We start from the raw sequence: 21,066 nt of genomic DNA on the forward strand, positions 1-21,066 counted from the left end.
GCATGCCAGAGTGACCACAAGCCAATGTTGCCTAATTGGTTACATATGCCAAGATGACAGCATTTCTGAAAGCTCTGGCACACCTAACTGCTATTTTTGACAGAAAAGACCAGCAGGCCCATACACGAATGATTGTGACGATCTGTTTTCGCAGGACCTAGCTCAGCAAATGCCTGTATCTGCGGCCTGAAGCTTAGCTGCATTTACTTGCAGGCATGAAATTCTGACCTATGGGGATGGTACTGTAGGATGGCACCGAGGGCAACCATTCTAGCTAGTACCTTATATAGAACCAGCTCGACTTCAACAGGCAAAAAGGATTGTGTTCTTGCTGCTCCGTCACTTGTCTGCAGGCTCATACCTGCGCCGAGGGGTCCCTTTCCCTTCATTATTGCCTGTTTAAAAAAAAAAATCCATGTCCCTTCAAACTTGGCCAAGGTTAATGGGTTGAGAGGCCTTTTAAGGCTCTCCAAAAGTTTCCTGAATTTTTGTCACCCTATTGTGACATCCACTTTAATTGTTCCCATTCCTTTAAATTTGCATCTGTCTCTGAATAATTATGCAAATCAACCAGAGAATTGAATGCTATTAGCACTTGACCTTTTGGGTGGGATTTGCATCAGTTCCTAACTATTTAGAACTGAGCTAGGCCTGAAGATGAAAATTGGCCCCAATATCTCTACCGATGTTGGATCCAGTGAGGTGTGCAGGAGACATTAAGCTCAGGGATCGTCAAAAGAAAACTCAGAAGCACTAATTAATTGGCCATCAATAGAGACCCCAGGAAACAATCCCTGTTTAATGTAATGTAAAAACCTTGTACTCACTGTCAGGCAAGGTCGACCCCTCTACAATGGCACTGAAAGGTCCGTCAACACCAATTCCATGGGACTGGACTGCAAATTCGTATCTGGTGTACGGCGTCAGACTAGTGATAAAAATCTCTTCTTCAGAGCTAGAAACAACCAAAAAATTGAGAACTATAAGAGAATTTTAATATGCAAAGTATTCATATAGACACACTATGTAAAGTGATTTTTACACACACACAATACAATAATATAGATTTGATGCCAATGCATTGCTTTTCTATTCTTTGAGCTTTTACATATGTATGAAGTAATGTTTGTTTTTACAGGTGCACAATTATGTGTATTTAATGTTCAGTTCACATATCAAAATTAAATTCTCATATAACCAATGATTGCATCGAGTTCTTTAGCAAATTTGATGATTTTTTTTTTAGGTAAAAAGCTCCATGAATCTTATGCATCTACCACGTTCCTAAGGCACACAACCTAGTACCGATTAATTGCTTGCGTTATAAGACTGCCAGGGAAAAGAGTACTAATGTATCCCAATCTTTTCAAGTTTCCATTTTAAAGCAAATCTTCAATTTCCCTACAGGTAACAAACAATATCTAGATGAATTGCCTGCAACATTACACCTGCTGGCATCTGAAAGAACCACTGCATCTTCTTGAGAATAAACAAGCTCCACTTATTTCTTAGATCATACTGCTGTGTGTACAAGGGGAAAAAAAACTACTCTTGGATTGACACTGATGCATATTAACAACAGAATAGAAATTCTGATGAAGTGTACACACCCGAAACTTCTCAATCTGTCCTTTCTCTTTACAGATGCTGACTGACATGCTGTATATTTCCAGCAATATCAGTTTTATTTTAGATTTATAGTATTTGAAGTTGTCCCTTGTTATTTTTAAAAAGCTCTGCATCTTGCACAAAATAATTTCAGACTGGCTTGAACACTCTTGCCTTAGAAACAATTGAAGAGATACTGCTTTGACAAACCCCGCCAATCGTGTTCGGGCCATCCAAATCTGTTTTGGTCTCCATTGTTAACCATTTTTCATCACAATCCAATGGTATTACGTGCATTATCATAGATCAACTACCTGTTTCATGTAATGAAACAGTAAATTTAAATAGTTTCAAAAAACATCTTAAATATCTTGATTTACTGTTGCCGGTTATGTCAGAAGGCTGTGTATTGGAATATGAGACATTTATTGCTATCTGGTGAATGTGTATACTTAATAATGCCACATAATTATCTAGACTGTTTTGAAGTCTCACCTTCTGAAAATAGCTTCCAATGTCATAGAGACACAAGAAAGTGCACCAAAGTTAACCTTTAATATAAAATGTCCAGAAATCACCACTACAATTTTTGAGAGTAATCCAAAAAACAAAGATGGAATGGATATAATTACTTAAAAAAGCTGAAGACTGCTGAACTTCACACCCTTAAGAAAACCAGAGAAATATTCACACTTGTGACCATTATGAAAGTCTTTCTAAGAAAACTATTTATGGATAATAACTAACAGCACATCTCATTCATGCCCAGTCTGCCTTATCTTTAATGTTTCAAAGCTGTTGAAGTAGTTCCAATCATATAAACGAACCATTCTGGTCATCCTGCTGCAAATTGATGCACATCAGCAGAGAGTAGCCCCTTGTTCAAATATGATGAGTTTAATAGGTATGACTCAGATTGGAACCTCCAACTTAGGAAATATTGATCAGAATGCCGAAACAAATAGGATTGACTGATAGCCAGTGCTTATTTCTAACTAACTTTGAGCTGAAACTAGAGCCTCCAAACGTGCAGTCTTCCGTGACAGGAATTTAAAATTACACGCAAAGAGATTTATCAATTTGTATAGAGGACTAGACTGAGATCCCAATTTGACAAGAGTGATAGTTTTTAGGATTCCATTTCCAAATGACCTTCATGAACCAAGATGCTCTCCTAGCAATAGTGATGCAAGAGAATCATCATAGACTGAAATATGCATGTGAATGGAGCCGGGTTTCACACAGGGGTCAATGTTGAACGTATAAGGCTGCAGAACATCACTGGACAAACTTTCCATTCCATGTAGTAGTACTGGTTTATGCAAAGCCAGTGGTGTTCTTGGCTTAATATTCACCTCCTCTCAACAGTCAGACTGTTAACTTGAAAGTCTGCAGAATCTGCCTGGCAGATAAGAGAAGTGGTTTAGCGTGTGATAACGAGGCAGTGTTCAACATTAGGATGTGCAAAAATCACTGTTTGTGAGGCCACTAATAAGTTACCAGAGTTATTTATGCTCCCTTTTATAACATTTTTGTTTGTTTTGAAATGATGAAAGTGGAACAAACTATACAAAAAAAACTGTAGCAGCTAGCAAAACCTAACTAACCCAAGAGGAAAAAGAAAACACTCTACAATTACTAAACAGGATGTGCTCAGGATTAGAGGACATTGTTCCACTCTAGGGGGGAAATAAACTACTGTTTCATTGCATGTTGGAGCCCTTTTTCTCTCCACAGTCTGTATATTAGATAGAGCATCATGTTGGTCTGCATCACCCAACATCAATCCCAACTATATGTGCCACCCACCACATATTTGTTCCAGAACTGTTGATCAGCAGTCCTCAAATGGTAGATACTAAATGAAGAAAAAGAGCTAGATTATCAAACCACCTTACCTGGAACACGCATGCAGACTACTCTGTTAACAAGGCCAATAAATTATTCATTTACATCACAAACAAGTACGGTGTGAAGCTTTGCCAACACACTGTTTCAAAATATGCTGCTCAACTGTCTACCCCATACTTCATTATAATTGCCAAATTGGTGCATCAGCTTCTCCAATACACAGAACTACTAAGCAGCGTGGATATCACTACACTCAGCAATCACCCTTGGAGGTCACAGGTGCCTAACCTCTCCATGAATCTACAGGAAGAATGAGAATACAGCACACAACACACCATCCAATATCACAGATAAAAAGCTCTACAAAAATGGATTTTTCTCATTTTTACAAGGCCTTCTTTGAAATTCTGTTAAATAGCAATTTAAAAAAAATCTCTTTGCTGCTTCTAAATCATACATCCTAGAATTTTAATCCTTAGCCAAATCTCCATGGATGTGTCTTGGGCATGTGTACTCTACAAATGAGTATTACACACATGCATACTACATCAATATAGTTTTACTGAAACTATTATGTAACAAAGAGTTGCTTTACTGTATACAAGTTTGGCACGTCCCTTTATAATTCACCATCTGAATCTGAAGTGGGGGGGCGGAGGGGCGAGAAACAAAAGGTCATTTATCTAAACTTGGGGTTTAGATGAGAAAGAAACTTCGGTCATGGTTTATGATGTTAACCAAACTCCTTGCTTAATCACTTGTAATCGATTCCAACCAATTCAAGAAAGCTTTATAGTTACTCAACCTCACCTGGTGAAGTAAGTCACAAGAGAAGCATTCTTCAGTCCCCAAGGACTGCAACGCACAGTATAATTCGCAATCCGGACTGTAGTGAATGGTGGCCTAGTCCAGTGTAACCAAATTGCTCTGGAGCTATTGGATTCTGCCCGTAGTTGGGTTGGAGGCGGTAGCATTACTGGGGGATCTGAAAAAGGAAACACACTGAGCTTTAATTCAATCTTACTTACATTATTAGCTTCTGTTCCGGTATTTAGTTATAGGTTATTGCATAGAGGCCAATAATTCAACTGAACAACTTGCAAAACTATAGAAAATACTAATGGTTTACCCACCAAAGCTGTATACGGAGAAACAAAATACTCTTACCAAACATTCCTTTTGCACAATGAGAAAATGAAAAGTTCTTAGGCCATGGTTAGGACCTGTGCTCACTATGGTCAGTTGTGTTTATCGTGCACCCTCAATGGTTAGCATGGGCATCCTCTTAATGGCGCTCACCTAAGGTTAGTACAGGTGCTTTCTCGGTTTTGCCTTTCCATACTGCTGCATATCCATCATCTTGTTTGTTGAATGCAATCAACTTCACTTCATAACGTCTGTCTGACACTAAATGAGGAAACAGGTAAATCCATTTTGCAGACACAAACCAGAACATTTTGTCAGTGACAATTTAAGATATTGCAACTGATACAAATCAAATTTTTTTCCAGTCATTTTCAATGCAGCCATCATTCAATAGTAGAAGTAAGCACATACTATATATACCAATGCAGAAATACAAGTGTGCAATTTAGGTCACTCTGAGGGTGAAAGTAGGAGCTTCATCTTTTATGCCAGTCACATGGTGAATCGTAGTGTAATTCAGTTCACTTGCTATTGGCCTGGTCCCACCCTTCTGTCTATTCTGGACTCCCTAACTTCTCTGCTCCAAGAATCCCAGTCTTCCATTACCTGCCTGTGCACAGCAATGGCAGTGAAAGGGGCATTGAACACATATTAAAATCAATGTTGCCACTTTCTAGGGGGTAGTGGTGACTGATGATGGGGTGAGGGGTCTTCTATTTGGGTCATGGATTTATTTCAGGTTGTTCGACTGAAAAGTAAAGGGAAAGGGAAGATCATGTTATACACAAATAAGAACCTGCAACCAGCTGCTGGTCTGCTCACTGATGTTTTGTTTTGGGAAAGTCAACACTCAAAATAGCTTTTGCCAAATAGGGAGAATTATAACAAAATTCAGGTTAAAAAATTCTTCAAAATCTAATCCTGCCGGAAATGTACTGTTTGCAATCATTACAATGTTCCAAAGTTGGAGCTCCAATGTGGCTTTAGGGATTCCTGTGGCTGTAGTCATTTCATGGTGTACTAATTAGGACTGGCCACGTTCATTTATGAAAACTACTTATTGGGATAGAATTTGGTATGCATTGCACCAGTTTATTGAGCGTAAAATGGGCTCATAGCATACCTGTGCCCAATTTGCGAAGGTGTTGGTCTCACTGCTACATTCGTGGGGGCCATTTTGAGGATGGACGCCTAAAACAGGCGCGAGGTGCCTTGCAAATGTAAATTAGGGGCCTAAGGACCCATTTCACAAATTGGTCACCTCAAGAGCGGGGCTGAGAAATCTACAGCTGCCTTTGTGGCCGCCAACAAATGACAAGTTTTTGATTTTTTTTTCTCGGAAACACCTTCCTTTGGAGCCAGAATGTGCAGGATTGCTCTCCCGATTGCACAGGAGTCACGATCAGTGCCCCCCCCCCCCCACTTTGTAGCCCGTGGGACTTATCTGAGGTAGCTGCCAGCGAGGCAGGCTGCCTCAAGATTGGTTTCTCCTATGGGGCGAGCTGCCTATGGCAGCTAGCCCTGAGTATGCAGATGAGGCCTGAGGGAGAGTTTCTATCGATCCTCGGGTCTCTTGCTTTGGGTGCACGCTGCCTCCTCAACACCAAGTCTGGGGCCAAGAACGGGCTTATACCAATTTCTACCCCATTACCTCTATTCCATTAATACTGTTGTGCTGATAATTGCATTTCAGTTATAGTTGCTTCAATGTGCAATTTATATTTGCAGTATTCTGCTAATGATCCTAATTATCTGACAGCAAGCTAACTGAATTTTTGCACTGTATAACAAAAAAATGCAATTTACATTTCATTGCTGAATTTAATATTTGAAGTATGACGTGCAATTCCATTTCTATTTTAGACCCACATAAGCCAGGTACTGTGGTCTGATGAATAGGGGTTGTGTAACCTTCATTTGTGCTCTCTAGAGCCAATAAAGATCTATTCAAGTGCACTGAAGCAGGGGAACAGGCATTGTTAGAACACTTAGCATTCATATGATACAATTACTTTTTGCCACACTATGAGCTGTGCTACAGTCCAGCTCAATGGCATCATATTACAATTAAGAAAACTATCTCATTTCAAATAATACTAATTATACAGAGTTTGCTTACACCATTAACCCTCTGAGGAGTATGGCAATATTTCAGCCACTAAAACGAAAGTGCAGAATGCTTCGGATTTTAAATTTTACCTGGAATACAGTGAACTCAGCTTCAATTTTCTTTTGATATGAAAATAATTTTCAGTATACGAGTAAGTAGAAATTAAGGATTTTGCAAATTACAAAACTTATTACAGTTGAAAAATTGAAACTGTTCTCATATCATACATATAACAGTAAAGGTATGAATAATGTATCACATGTACAATTACAATTACAATGTCAAACAATGGATGACCCCTAACGTTGGGTTGCCAACTCTGGTTGGATGTATTTCAGGAGGTTTCATCACATGATATTGCTATCGTAAAGTGAGACTGTAGTACTGACTTTACGGTAGTGTCGTAAGGCAGCACCAGCACACCAATAATATGGTTGAAAGAGGGCAAGTGCAGGTTGTCTTGGCATTTCAAACACTAGCTAGACTAGAGCTTCCAGGAATGTATGAAACTAATGAGAAGCTGCTAAGATAAATCTGATTCATCATTCAATATTAATTTTGAGAATTCCCTATGATTTTTCTTCCACGTTGCTAACAACAATGCTCAGGAGATTAATCATTAATTAATTGAAACTCCATTGGAAACCCTACTGTAAAGTTATATAATATATCAAACATATAATCACACCTCGTTCTCAAATTGTGCATTATAGATAAATAAAGTTGTTTTGACCCAGATAAATCTGAACAATGTAAAATACTGGGCTAATCTTATTCATTTGCTTTTGTAATTGTCTAGTCCCTTTTGAAATTAGCTTTTTGACACTGAAATTCAATATAAGTAGCTCATGTGTTTGTCAAACACTTTCAGATCCCAAATTAGCAGTTTTCAGGATTCTACATTGTGGAATTAAAATTCAACAAGAGATTGCAATTTTTGCACAGCTGACTGCTGAAAAATTGAAAAAAAATCAAATTCTGAAAAATAATCAAACATTTCAGTTTGGAGTGGTATGCTTCCTCTTGTGTATGTTAAATCAGACAACAGGGTACAAACAGAGGAAACAGTAACAAAGTCAGATGTTTTACAAGTTTGACCCTAATGGTTGCTAAAAGCACAGAAACTCAAATTGCATTTGGTGTCAGCGAGCACACCAGAAATTTCCACAACTTGGTGCAACCTCTCACAACGCTGATTGAACATGTGATCATAATTCTGCATTTGAAGTTCTGCAAGAAAGAACCAAATCCCATGCAAGAGAAGAGTGTCTCCAGAAAAAAGTATGCAAAACCTGCTGCTGTTATTCACTGCTGACATTTTGAATTAATGCAGAATATTGAGGCACAGCTGCATCAGGTCTTGTGCTCCTGGCATGAACATGAAGTTAGGGCTTGCAATTCTTGTAATGATGTTCTGGTCACAATCTTGTGGAGGACTAACAGTCTGATCACATTTCTTCAACATCAAAGAAGCTCTGTCACAGAACATACCACCATTCAGTCCACTAATCTGTAAAGTTTTAAACTTCACTGATTCCAGCAACAAAAAGATCAGGTTATTTGCTTTACTCCAAATAGGGCTAAATTATTCCATTACTGAGTGAGTAGAGATCCAAACCGGAGTGAATCATTCAGAGATAAGTTTGATAACAGCACTGGTCAGATCCAAAAGTAGTAAACATATACAGAGGTATGATCCTCTACAGACTCAAGACAGGATGGTCAATGCTCCAGAACAGATCGATGAACTTTGTACAAAGAAGATAGGCAATGCTTCTGGGGAGATCCAAAATGAATAAATTATGGTAACGTGTTTACCCAGATGTAATAAAACCTGCAAATTGTTCTTTATAGCCATAAAAAAGAAACACATTTTTAAAAAAGGCTATAGTTATTTGCAATGGTGCCATTTTCCAGACAGGTCTCAGCTCAGAAGACATTTCTCTTGAGAAATAAAATTTATCAGCATGAAGGACAAGCCAAATGTGTCGGAGTCTACAATCCAGACAAAGGAATGTCAGGGACAATAAGTATTATTAATAACATTGTAGCAGATAACCTGTGAACATAATAGGGCTATTTTCAAATACAATGGACAATATACAGTAATGTGTAAAATCCTGAAGTACGTTACTGTGGATACTTTGCACAACTTTTAGCTTTGGGTAACAGTATAAACTGAATTTTCCTGGTTCTGGATAGAAAGGCTGTATAAGCAGATTTTCAAACAATTGTGAGAAAAAAAATCTACAGGTCATTTTTCACTATCACCCATGATAACACAAAAATATCTGCAGGCAGTTGTTTCCTTCAGTGGAAAAATATTCACTTGTCATAAGTTCAACAGGCTAAATTACTGTAATTCAGATTTTTATGCCCCCATCCACAATTTATCAGAAATTCAAAACCTCACACTTCTATAAACTCCAATGAACTGTCAAAAGTTTTAATCTTCAGCATTGGAACAGCAGTGAGCTATTGTGCTATTACAGGAGGAAGATGCCTCTGCCTAACACAAGGACTCTGGTGCAGTTGAGGCAAGCCAGGAAACAGAAAACATGCAACAAAGTCCTTTTGGGGTAAACAAGCACTTCAATAAATTTGCCTGAGGAAGGAGAAAATCTCCGAAAGCTTGTGAATTTAAAATAAAATTGCTGGACTATAACTTGGTGTTGTAAAATTGTTTACAATTGTCAACCCCAGTCCATCACCGGCATCTCCACATCAATAAATTATTAGGCAGCACGAGGCAATCCTTTTTATGAAAGCATCCTCTACAGATCCATCACAGCTGTAAGGGGCCCATACTATGGTCTATCGGTGAGATTCTTTTCATCTTCCCTATCACAATATGCAGAGTACCCAAGAGGAAACACTAGGCTCTTACATCAGAGACTGGGTAGTCTTGGGTGCACTGTATAATATGGCTTCAAACAAGTGCACAGTGATATAGGTGCATTGCTAAATGTTGTACAATATACAAGATCTCTATGGAGTAAAAGTAATCTTAGGGGAATGTTGGTGCACCATCTGGTGGCACTATGGCTTATGTGCAACATCACCATGTGGAAGGTACTTCTACTGAGTATTCACTTTAGTGCTCTTCACATATGGTGTGCAATAGGACATGCACAAAGTTTCCATGGGAAGCATTTACCTTCTGTTATCTTCAAATATTCACTGTTTTTACATTTCTTGGCAGTAAGTTTTTTACATATCAAAGTACATGTAGTGTGGATGTTGATATTGCAAAGAAATATTATTTGCAATAAGCATTAGTTTTCAAAAACACATTGTTAAAGATATTCTTTTTATTTACTGAAATGAAATAATAGTACCAAGATGGTTTAAGTTTTCAGGCTAAACTGATAAACCCCTTCATGCCCAGGAATTGAAATTGTTGAGATCAGGGTTTTTTCCATCAACACCTAAATACTAAAATGCTGCATGCAATATTTAATAATTGATGTATTCCTACCATAACTTTTAATTCTGGGATGAAAGATCAGAACAGTAAAAGCAGAATTCAGACTCACATCTCCAACTCTCTGCTCCATGCTCTTGATGTTGTAACCATGTTGCTCTCCCATGCTGTACATCAAGATTAATATTTAGTATTTTATGTTTACTACTATGATTATTACTTTTTTTTAATAAAAAGGGAAACACCAGTAAAACAACAAATTTGGTGCAAATGAAAAATTGTTTTAAAAAGACTGAAAACTGGAAGCCCTATTTATGTTATAAAATGTGAACACCAGCAATGCATACCAATCAATGGTTTACCGCACAATGATTTATGATGGTGGGGGGGTGGGGGAAAGATTGTACAAGGTATTGCTTTCTAAATGTTGTTATATTAGAGATGAAAACTATGGTTCTGTTCTTGTTTTGCTTCATTTAGTTTAAAGTCCACACATGTACCAGTGCTAGACATGTAGTGGACAACCATGCAGAGTCTGAAGTAGATAGGATTTACCCCCTAATGAATGGACTTAATTGGTAGGTGTAAAAAAAAATTAAAGTTTCTAATGGACTGGGTGAAACAAAATAGCAGAAATATGACTAAAACTCAGATTCACTGACAAGTGAATGACTCTCAAATAAATGTTTAATTTGGGGAAAAAGAACTGGAAACCAAACAGAGACAAAACAGATTTATAGAGTCACAGAAATATGATATGTTGGAAGCATTTGACAAATATTTATCAACTTGTGAAAAAGACTGTTCAGCCCTCGTATAATAATTCTGGCTGGGAGCATCTTGCTCTGACAAATAAAATATTAAGGGCCAAGATAAAAACTTCTTGCTATCGAGGAATACGTGGTGAGTGGATAAGAATTTTTAGGTACAAACACAGAAGTTTAAGCACATTGGTAACTGAAACACTGAAGCCAAGCAATGCAATCGTTACGTAATTAGCCTCACTGAAGAAGATCGTAACCAATGCTTCAACCTGTAGCATCATTTATTTCCATTTGAAATCTGCACTTTCTGCAAAGATTATGTAATTCAACAAAATATACTCCATGATATTGCTATGAAAATTCTGGTTAGATTATTTTGACTAACCTAATCCAGTAATCTCATATTGCTTCACTTTTCTTCTAAGTCGTACTGGTCCTTTTGTCCAGTGTTCATCTCTATTAGTGTCACTTAATTCTTTGCTCAAATCGTCCACATCTGCCTCTCTGTAATAAAGCTTGTAACCCTGGATCTGGACTTGATTAGAGGGTGGTTGCCATGTGACCAGCAGAGAATCTACTTTTGCCTTGACCTTCATTTCTGTGGGAGCAAATGGAACTGGAGCAAAGCAGAACAGGTCATTATTATTTGAACCATTTCAAACTGGTAACAGTAATTAGAAGAAATGGGGTACAGCTTTATGCTCTGAAGTCATGTATGGTAGTGGAGGTTTTTGTAGGGTTATTTTTCAATCGTCAGATGTTTATAATGCTTCAGTCTCAAGTTTGTAATCATGCATGTTGGGTGAGCAGTGGCAGCTTTACTGGTTGCAAGCCCATTACCACCCAATACCCAAATTTCTCTCAGAAGTAGAAAATTGTATTTGTGGGCTAAACTGCAAAATTATTAAAAAATAAAGGTTATTGTTCCTTATACCAATGGCCAGCCTGTGTATTGGGATCAGTGTTGCATTCAAAAGATAATAACATAGCTACTCCCCTGAATCAGCACTGAGCAACTCTAAATAAAACTAATCTTAATTATAATATACTACTCTCCCAGCACAGGCCAGTTACACTTAAGTGACTCCATACCTAGTTTCCCATCATTTGTCAGCATCACAGCATTCTGAAAATTAGCAAAGCAAAACTGCAATGTAGGCATTGACGTAGATACTCTTGTCAGCCTACAACGTAAGGAAATACTGAAAACCAGTAAACTTGACCTAAATGTATGCAGATAAATCTGGGGAACCTATCGTTTAAACACACCACTATACATGCTTCTCTGAAGTCTTGTTTTTCTTTTTCTTTTAGAGTAGAAATACTGAAGTTAAGAAATTTCTAGTGGGATATAGTTAATGAATATGCCTGGTAGGCAGTACATTCTAAATTACAGTGAACCTTAAACAGGAATGGATATTACACATATTCTATGGTTTACAATAAAGAATTACATTCCACCAGGTATGCTCTATGTGCTAAATAATGGATAATATACACATTCTGTATTTCATGGAAAATTTGCCTTTTAATAAACCTACTAATGTGAAAAGAGACTTTTCCTACCCATTATTAGCTTATTTCTTTCAGGTATTAGGTGCTGGATCCATTCAGAAGGTGCGCCATATCCCACAGTGGTGCTTGCTGCAATCCGAACTTTGTAAATTTTCTTTGATTGTACAGTAGGAAGCGTGACTTGTGTCTCATTTCCATCTACTTCAATTGAATAGATCTGATCTGTTACACAAACAGAGGTAATATTCATTAACTGTGGTTGAATAAAAACAGAAAACCTGAATTTTCAGTCAAAAGCCCACAGTTTTACAAATTGTGATTTTCAAATAAAACTGTTGGACTATAACCTGGTGTTGTAAGATTCCTTACACAGTTTTACAAGATAAAGTTCTTTACATTTCCATACACATGTTGCACATATTTTCTGGCAGTCTGTCAACTAAAAATATAAATTAAGAACTTAAATCCATTCACATTACAAATTAAGCATTCTGTGCCTGAGGGGTTAAACTTCAGGTTCAGAACTTTTGATCATGTTTACACTGTGAACTGACTATTTCATACAAGAAGTATGCTTACTTTGATCACAATATGAGCATTCTTGATAAACAGAAAGGACATTACACTCTAAATATTACAGACTTTTAATGGGTTAAATATGCATCTGCTCATCTAGCCGGAAATCTGAAAATTTCACATACTATAGTTCTTAATAATGGAGTTCTCAGTTTCAGAAGGGCCACCAACAGCGGCACTTTGCACAGGTGAAGCACACCCTCATAAGCAAGGAGGAAAGGAAGAACTGGCAGACAGGTTAACTTAAGACATTCCACACTCCCACTTAACAGAATTATACAATGGCACTGATATAAGCTGGGAACTCACAGCCCTTTTGGCTAGAGAACGATGTAATTAGTCCAAATACCTGTAAGCTAAAAACAATCAAATATTTAGAGGAGCAAAAGTGGAAAGGTTGTGTTTGTTTGTGGAAGGAACTCCTGTGCAGAAACAGAAGTTGCTGGAGTGAGTTACAGTACCTTCAGATTGTGTCTTCCAAACGGACACAATGAGTAGGCTTCCAAATCAGGACTGCTTCAGAGGAGGAACTCTATAATGTGTGCTTTTACTTTTGTGGTTGTTCCAGGATCCTGTTTCAATTGTCACATTTTTGTGGGTTTGCAACCCCATCAGCTCCTTTACACTATGAAGCGCAGCTGATGGAAGGAGGACCAGGTGCCTGCCTCTGGCTGCACTCCGATAGTGTAAAAGCACCTAAAAATGGAAGTCAGAGATTATTTTAGGGAGGAGTTTGAGATCAGGATAGATGGCAATTCATTCCGTAAGGATCTGTGTAAATGGAAAATTAGATCCTGAAGCTCATGGAGCCTAGCTGATCTGATGGATAAATGGGTTATTATTGTTCATGACAGAAACTCATCATACATCATTGTTTCATGTGTTGTAGTTTGGATTGCACCAAGTTTAGCTTTTATGATGGAAGGAAGAGTTCATTTTATAGCCATAGCAGCTAGGTGTATTTCCTAACACATGCGAGAGTGATTGTCCCCTCCTAGCCATGCTGTTAAGGCACTTGTATAAGGCAGACACCATGAGCACAAATATACAATATGAATATGGGGAACGATAGGTTAACAGATTGACTTGAGCAGAGAAAAAACATCTCTTATATTTTGCAATGTAAATAAATACATGTAGAAGGGAAAAAAAACCAAGTGTGGTGATCACCAAACCTGAAAGAGCCAGATGTCTTAGTGGTTACTGCTCAACAATTAAACTGTCAGAGACAGGATTCTGATCTGAATGTGATCTCAGCCCTCAAGACTCCAGGAACTCTAGCATCCAGTGGAACTTCCACAGAGAGGCGATACATGGAGATTTAAAATCTTATCTGCCTGAGCTAATAATGGGCATAAGGCTAAGAATCACCCATTCACACTTCAACAGAAGTAGCCAAGTACACAGCTACACCTTGGTGCAATGGTATGGACAACTTGTTTAGGCAACCCCAAACTAAACTCATCATTGGATACTCAATCTCTAGAATGCTTTGGTTTAATAATGTTCACCCTCTGGAAAGAACAATTAAGTATTTGCATTGCAATTCTGAAAACTCTATAAATACTTTGTTCCCCTCTATTTGTTAAAATTAAATATGGTTGTCATGTTGCCTGTCCACAGAGTAACATCTTTGCCCAACTCATCCAGTAGGGTAATAGGATGTGTAGTTCGTGTAAATTGCTTAGCAGATGTGGCAGTTTACTCCATATGTTTAAATTCTTTGACAGTTAACTTGTTTAACTTACAATGAGTAACGAAGCTTTTATTACTGGCAACTGTGATTTCTGTCCATGGAATGGGTAATAGAAACCTAACCCAGCCTGCTCTGAGTTGCCATCTGCTAGAAGGGAGACCATGTTATGAATCTGTGTATGATCTGATTTGGAGAGGGGGAAAAAAAAACGAAAATGTACAGCATAATTCAAGTGGTTTTAAGTAATGCTAAGGCTCTCCTACAAAGTCTCAATGCAGTAGCACACCACAGCAGACATAATACAGGCAAAGATTCCTGAGGTACAGACATAGTATTGTAGATCTTTACTCTACAAGAACACATAAACTGGTCATGCCTACTCATATAACCTGTTTACTGAGAATCAATCCAACAACCCACAATATATAAACCAGTCAGGAATTTAGTCAACGGTGTAAACAGTAAAGTAAGTGAAGCTGAGAGTGCAGCCACACAGTGCGTGCAGGATGGTGAACAGTTCAAAGTCCAGTTGACTACCACACCTGCTTTGCAGTAATCAGTATTTTGCCTGCAGCATAAAGGGGGTGGATGAGAGTAGATATTCTGATCCCCAGGAGGGTCTGAAGAAGCATGAGAAAACTACCAACACAGAGCTGTCAAAACCTGATAATGGGTTTGTAGCATGGAACTGGAGAGATAACGAGCAAAGCTAACCAAACAAAAAACAAACACATCACTCTGATATAACATAACCTGAGCACTGCTAATGACGCAGCTAGTTAGTTTCATATGGTTCCTTTATAAAAGGAAAAAAGCCATTGGGGAGATGCACAGAATTAATCCTGTTACTAAGAGACAATGCTATTCCATCCATTTGACAGAATGAAAGATTGCTGTTCTAATACTGGCCATATCAAATGCTCTTGATAACAGTCATCATATTTTGTAATTCTGAGAAGTGCAAGAAAAATAGAAATATAAACCGTATATTCAAAATAAAGACATTTATATTTTCAAACAGCATAAATGCGACAGAATTCTGACAAATCAGACAAGCAGACTTTACATACCTTCCTTCAATGTGCAATAATCAATGCGGTATTTTGTTATTTTACCATGGCTAAGTTCTGGAGAAAGAGGAAGCCATGTTACCCGAATGTCAGTGAGGGTGGTAATCGACAAGGACAGCTGAGGAGCTGTACTTGGTACTGTTGACAAATATAAAGCAAGCATTAGGACAATTACAGTGAGAGGGGGAATGCACAAAATAAATTCAAATCTAGGTTAAACAATGAAACAGAGCTCAATTGTAGCATTAATTTAAAGCCAAAACCATTAATTACATAAAGAATTGCCATATTTTGTTCTTCAATATACTTGAATATATCACAGCCAGTCTGCAGGGAAGAAGTAGTATGGAACTTCTCTAGACCGAGGGAAAGAAAACCTGCGTACCTTCTAAGAGTTGATTTAACAGCAGTCCACGGTGGGTGGGCATTGCAGAATCTTTTAAATCTGTTAAACATAACTTATGGTTTTCGGGGATGGAAAGATGATCACTGGTTATGGCAGAAGGGGGAATCTACGTTGACATCTAACTACTATTGGACAGTTATCTTCAAAATGCTGACCAAGTCCAGCAATGTTGGGGTGGGAGGGAGGGAAGGAGGGAAGATTGAGTATTGTAGATCTTGAGATCGTAGATTCCGAATTTCCTCCACTGGTGTAGCAGAAATTTTAGTAAAATGTATCGAAGAATATTTTCTAGAATGTGATCGAATAGATTTTGTTTTAGTGGAATGCAACTGTGTAATTTTTTTTGATGGAGTACAATCGAGGGGAAAATTTAAATTGGGGAGAAAGGTTTTGCATAATACGATTGATGAACAAAGGTAGAAAATAACCAGATAGAAAGGATAAAAAGACAATGAGAAAGAAAACTGATACAGGTCAACAACTTGATGGTCACAAAGTAGGTGACACACACAACATACTAGAAATGTTATTTTGAAGGTACATTTCTCCCCCCCCCCCCCACCCAGTAATCCAGCAATAAGCTCTAACCAAAGGGGATGCACTGTCACACTTTAGAAGATACACAGACTTTGCAAATGATTCTAAATCGACTCTAAAACATTAAATCTTTACATTAAAATTGTTTGTGTCTGTTGTCCATATCATGAATGTCAACTGCATGTCAATTTTCTACTTCCTTATTGAAATCTGTGTTTTTCTCCTTTTTATCTGGTTATTTTGGTTAGTTTTCTATTTAAAGCTAGATTTTACCTGACTGATTATAAAGGGGCGTAAAATTCTAGTCATTTTGCAAAACCTTTCAGCAGCAAGAGTAAATTTGCCTAATTGCACTGCAAAAAAGTGATGCACCTGCCATAACACTCGCCAACCAGGCTGAGACTTTCTTTAGAGCTACTGATAATAGTGTTGTTTTAAATGTCATGAATTCTGAGCTGAGTGGATCATCATATAGTCCTAGAAACAAAATGACTAAGAGATTAACTCCACATGTCTGCAACTTCAATGCAAAGGCCTCCACAAGCCTGGGAATCAATTTATGGAGGCCATCTTATCCACCCTCCCCCATACTCCCTTCCTCGGCTTAACTTGCATTTAATTTTAAACTTACTTTATTTTGTATCTACACACCCCAAATCTCAATCCAACACCCACTTTCGCCCTAAGCTTCATGCTGGCCAGAGCCCTCCATCCAAACCTGGCTCTGCCAAACACAAAGGGCTCGAATTTAGCAGGCCTGCGGGTTCCCAGCGGGTGGTCCTCCGGGAGCGTGGTCAACACGCTCGGCGAAATTAGTGGGTTGCCCGCGCGATCGTGGCAGGCAACCCACTAATAGGAATCAATTACCTGCTCCTCCGGGGTCCACGGCGCTGGCCTGCGCGTCGGTCGGGCTGCGCATGCGCAGTACGACCTGTCAGCTGGAGGCTCTCTAGTTAAAGGGGCAGTCCTCCACTGACAGATGCTGCAACCAATGGAACAAATTGCAGCATGGAGCAGCCCAGGGGGAAGGCTGCTCCCAGTTTAATGATGCCTCACCCCAGGTATCATTGGATGGGGTGAGGAGGAGGGGGAGGACACAGATCTTCCACCCGGCGGGCGGGAGGAAGCGGCCTGCCTCTGCCACCAAGAAGGCCTGGCTCGAGGTGGCAGAGGGGGTCACCTGCGCCACCAACATATGGCCCACCTGCTTACAGTGCAGGAGGCGCTGCAATGACCGCAGTAGGTCAGCCGCAGTCAGAACACGAAGTCTTTCCCCTACACTCCGTCTGCCACAACACTGCCCCCACCCCACATCTCCTTCAGCACCGCCAACACTATTCTGTAATATCACCCTTCATACCCACTCAAACCCCCTCCTCATCTTACCTCCACCTACTCACCTCGCCAGTACTCATCCTGCCACTAACACGCAACCCAATCCTCATACAATCTCATTGCTCCATCCCATACTCACCCTCTCGTGCATCTCCCTCACGGCCAGCCTCACTCAACCTGCCACCACCTGTGCTGCAGCCACAGGGCATGCATCACATATGTGCAGTAGGCAGCGTAAGGCAAACGTGTCGTGAGGATGAAGGGGGTGTACAAGGGTGTCTGAGGGTTTGTCATGGGTGTTACCTATATTGAATTTCAGAGCAACAAACAGCACTGCCATGTCTCCGCGAATCCTGTCCGTTGTGTCCAATAATGCCCGCTCCTGGGTATCACTATGAGGACCCACCACTGATGCCACCCATCGTGTTACTGCAGAGTAGGTGCAGGTGTATTTGCAGGGCTCGTCCGCGCAGACGACTGAGAGACATCGGCGGTGTAGCCGGCTGCACCCTGGAAGGATGCGGAGGAGAAGGTGTGGAGGGCAGTGGTGACTTTGACAGCGACAGGTAAGCAGTTGGTGCTGGGGCCAGCCAGGAGCAGCTCGGCATGAAAGAGCCTGTAGATCTCCACGACTACATGTCGAGCGAATCTGCGCCTCCCTGTGCACTGCTGCTCGGAGAGGTCCGGGGAGCTGCGCCTCGGTCTGTGGACCCTGTGGCGAGGGTAGTGCCCTCTGCGATGCGTCTCTCTGTGCGGTAGCCCTCCCTCCTGCTGTGCAGGTGGGCGTGCAACAACACCGTGTTGGGGGGATCCACGTCTCTGCGGCGGACGGCGTGGACTGCGAGGCTGCTGGGGCTGGTCATGCTCTTCGTCCTCCGAGGGTGTCCACACACCACCCATCTGGCAGGTGTTGGTCTGAGGGGTTGTGCAGGGTAGGTGGGTGGTTCCTCGGACTGGGGCTGCGGTTTCGTGTCGGTCTGTCCTCTGGCTTGGCGGGGGGTGGTGGGGGGCAGGGGTTGCCCTATGTGACGCGGTGGCCTCCTGCGTGGGTGAGGGCTGTCCCCCGTGGAGTGCACCTTGGCACCTGCCACAGGCTGCTGGCTGCAACACGCCTGGTTGGAGAGAGACTGTTTCCCCCAGTGTGTGAAGCTCACTGCCTTGAACCTAAAATCCCACACTTCCTCTTTTGACAGCTGATTCAGCTCATTAACTGACCTCAACAAGCAAGGTAAGTACACTCAAGTGGAACCCCGCTGGCTTTAATTGCCTGCGGGATTCCCACCAGCGGGGCTTGCGCGCGCAGCCCCGCACGTCAGCGCGGTACCCGGAAGTGGCCGGGATTTCGTCGCGATCCGGTCACGTGACCGGATATCGGGATTTTCCAGGCCCCCCCGCTGGAAACCCGACGCCAAAATCGAGCCCAAAGTCCTCTGTCCAAAAGGAACACCAAAGCAGATCCATCATCAATAAATAGAGTCCATTCCAAACATTAGTGCCTCTTGAAAAATGTTAAACAGGTTAGAAAAAACTACAGTTGAGGGGCAGTTGCTCCAAATGAAACTATTTAAATAGTCCAAGTGGCTGATAGTACCAACAACAAACCCAGACACGAGGTGGTGATGGAAAAGCCATGCCACCCAAATATAAATTCATGTTATTATAAACCGAAGCCCCGAGGCACAGATAAAATAAATATCTTCAGAAACAACAATGAGTGGCATTTTAAATTCACAGAACATTGGCCTACTGATAATTTCATAAGAACAAGCTATAATGCAAAAATATTTCATGATATAATGCAAGATGGAGCTCCATCTTTGTCACATTTAGACTTTATATGCTTTATTTGCTTTCTATCTAACTCTATTAAGCATAGTATTAGTCACTGGGGTCACCATGCAACCCAATAGACATAGCTTGTTATTTTTGAATGTTTGCCCTGAAAAGGTCAGTCTAATATGATATTTTTTGGAGGCGTAACAACTTATGCTCCTGGGAAACCTGAAGAAGAAAGCAAAACCCTGAGCAGGTCAGTTATATAACAAAGTAGTTGATACTATGATGTCTGTCTAATCCAGCATATGCCTCTAGCGAGGCTGAAGACCTTGTCGCGAACTTTGATGACAAGAAGTTCAAAACCAGAAGCAAAGAATTTTTAGCTGGGGATATGTGAACTGGCAGAAAGACGCAAGCCCTGGAGCTTTATATAATATGGGAATAAATCAGATAAAGCACCTGTGAATGCAACATGACAATATTTTCATGTGCACGCTCAGCAGAACCTTTCCAGAAAGTCATACGTTGTGTAGAGGATGAGGAATGAAAAAGAATACAGGTTCTACTGCATATTACTTGTTGGCCAAGATAATGGATTTCTGATGCAAAATCTATGCAGAATTTTTGTCCCTTCATGTAAAGAGCAGTCAGAAGGTCATAGCACTCTGTTGATTGTTGCAATGGAGCCCTTTATATTCTGAAATCAGAAACGGCTTCATTGAAAGTATAATATTCAAAGTCTCTTATCTCTGGTATTTAAAATATCCAGAGGTATTAAATTGTGACCAGTTGTTCAAATTGTCACGTTTTAACTTGAGAAACTGGTTCTGTTGTCACTGAAGAAATCAGACTGATTCACAAGACACAAGTTCATTAGATAGATTGATCTTGGCTGTAAGGTAGACAGCACAGGGTAGTGGTGCTTAGGGAAGTGTCAAGAGTGCAAACCGACTGCCAGTGGATGCCCAAAGACTAGGGAAAAAGACAAAAACAGGTTGATATTTTCAATGATGAACTCCTGGACTTTAAAATGATTCTTAATCAGTCTTTTAAAAACTCATTTGTGCTGATTTGACAACCTGCATAATTTCCCCAAATGACACAAATATTAAATGAGCGTTAATTGATTTGTTCTGTGCACTTCTCTTATCTACAGTCTCTAATGTATTCGAGCATTTTCTCTCATTTCCATTAAAAGCAATTGTGAACAAACCAAAACAAAAAAAAACTCAAGCTGTGTAAGCAGTAAATA

The 21,066-nt window shown here is 40.0% G+C and overlaps 1 protein-coding gene across 1 annotated transcript in view; it reads right to left on the minus strand.

Annotated features, from left to right (window-relative positions):
• The window catches only part of igdcc4 (immunoglobulin superfamily, DCC subclass, member 4), a 128,835-nt gene that overhangs the window by 18,141 nt on the left and 89,628 nt on the right, over positions 1-21,066 (minus strand). Inside the window, exons 9-14 of the mRNA XM_067971416.1 lie at positions 15,761-15,898; positions 12,470-12,640; positions 11,289-11,519; positions 4,759-4,866; positions 4,270-4,444; positions 828-955 (exon numbers count right to left, since the gene is read on the minus strand). Of these exons, the coding sequence (XP_067827517.1) occupies positions 828-955; positions 4,270-4,444; positions 4,759-4,866; positions 11,289-11,519; positions 12,470-12,640; positions 15,761-15,898 (951 nt within the window). The remainder of the gene's footprint in view (positions 1-827; positions 956-4,269; positions 4,445-4,758; positions 4,867-11,288; positions 11,520-12,469; positions 12,641-15,760; positions 15,899-21,066) is intronic.

Source organism: Heptranchias perlo, chromosome 34, assembly GCF_035084215.1.
Source record: "Heptranchias perlo isolate sHepPer1 chromosome 34, sHepPer1.hap1, whole genome shotgun sequence".
Lineage (NCBI taxonomy): Eukaryota > Metazoa > Chordata > Chondrichthyes > Hexanchiformes > Hexanchidae > Heptranchias > Heptranchias perlo.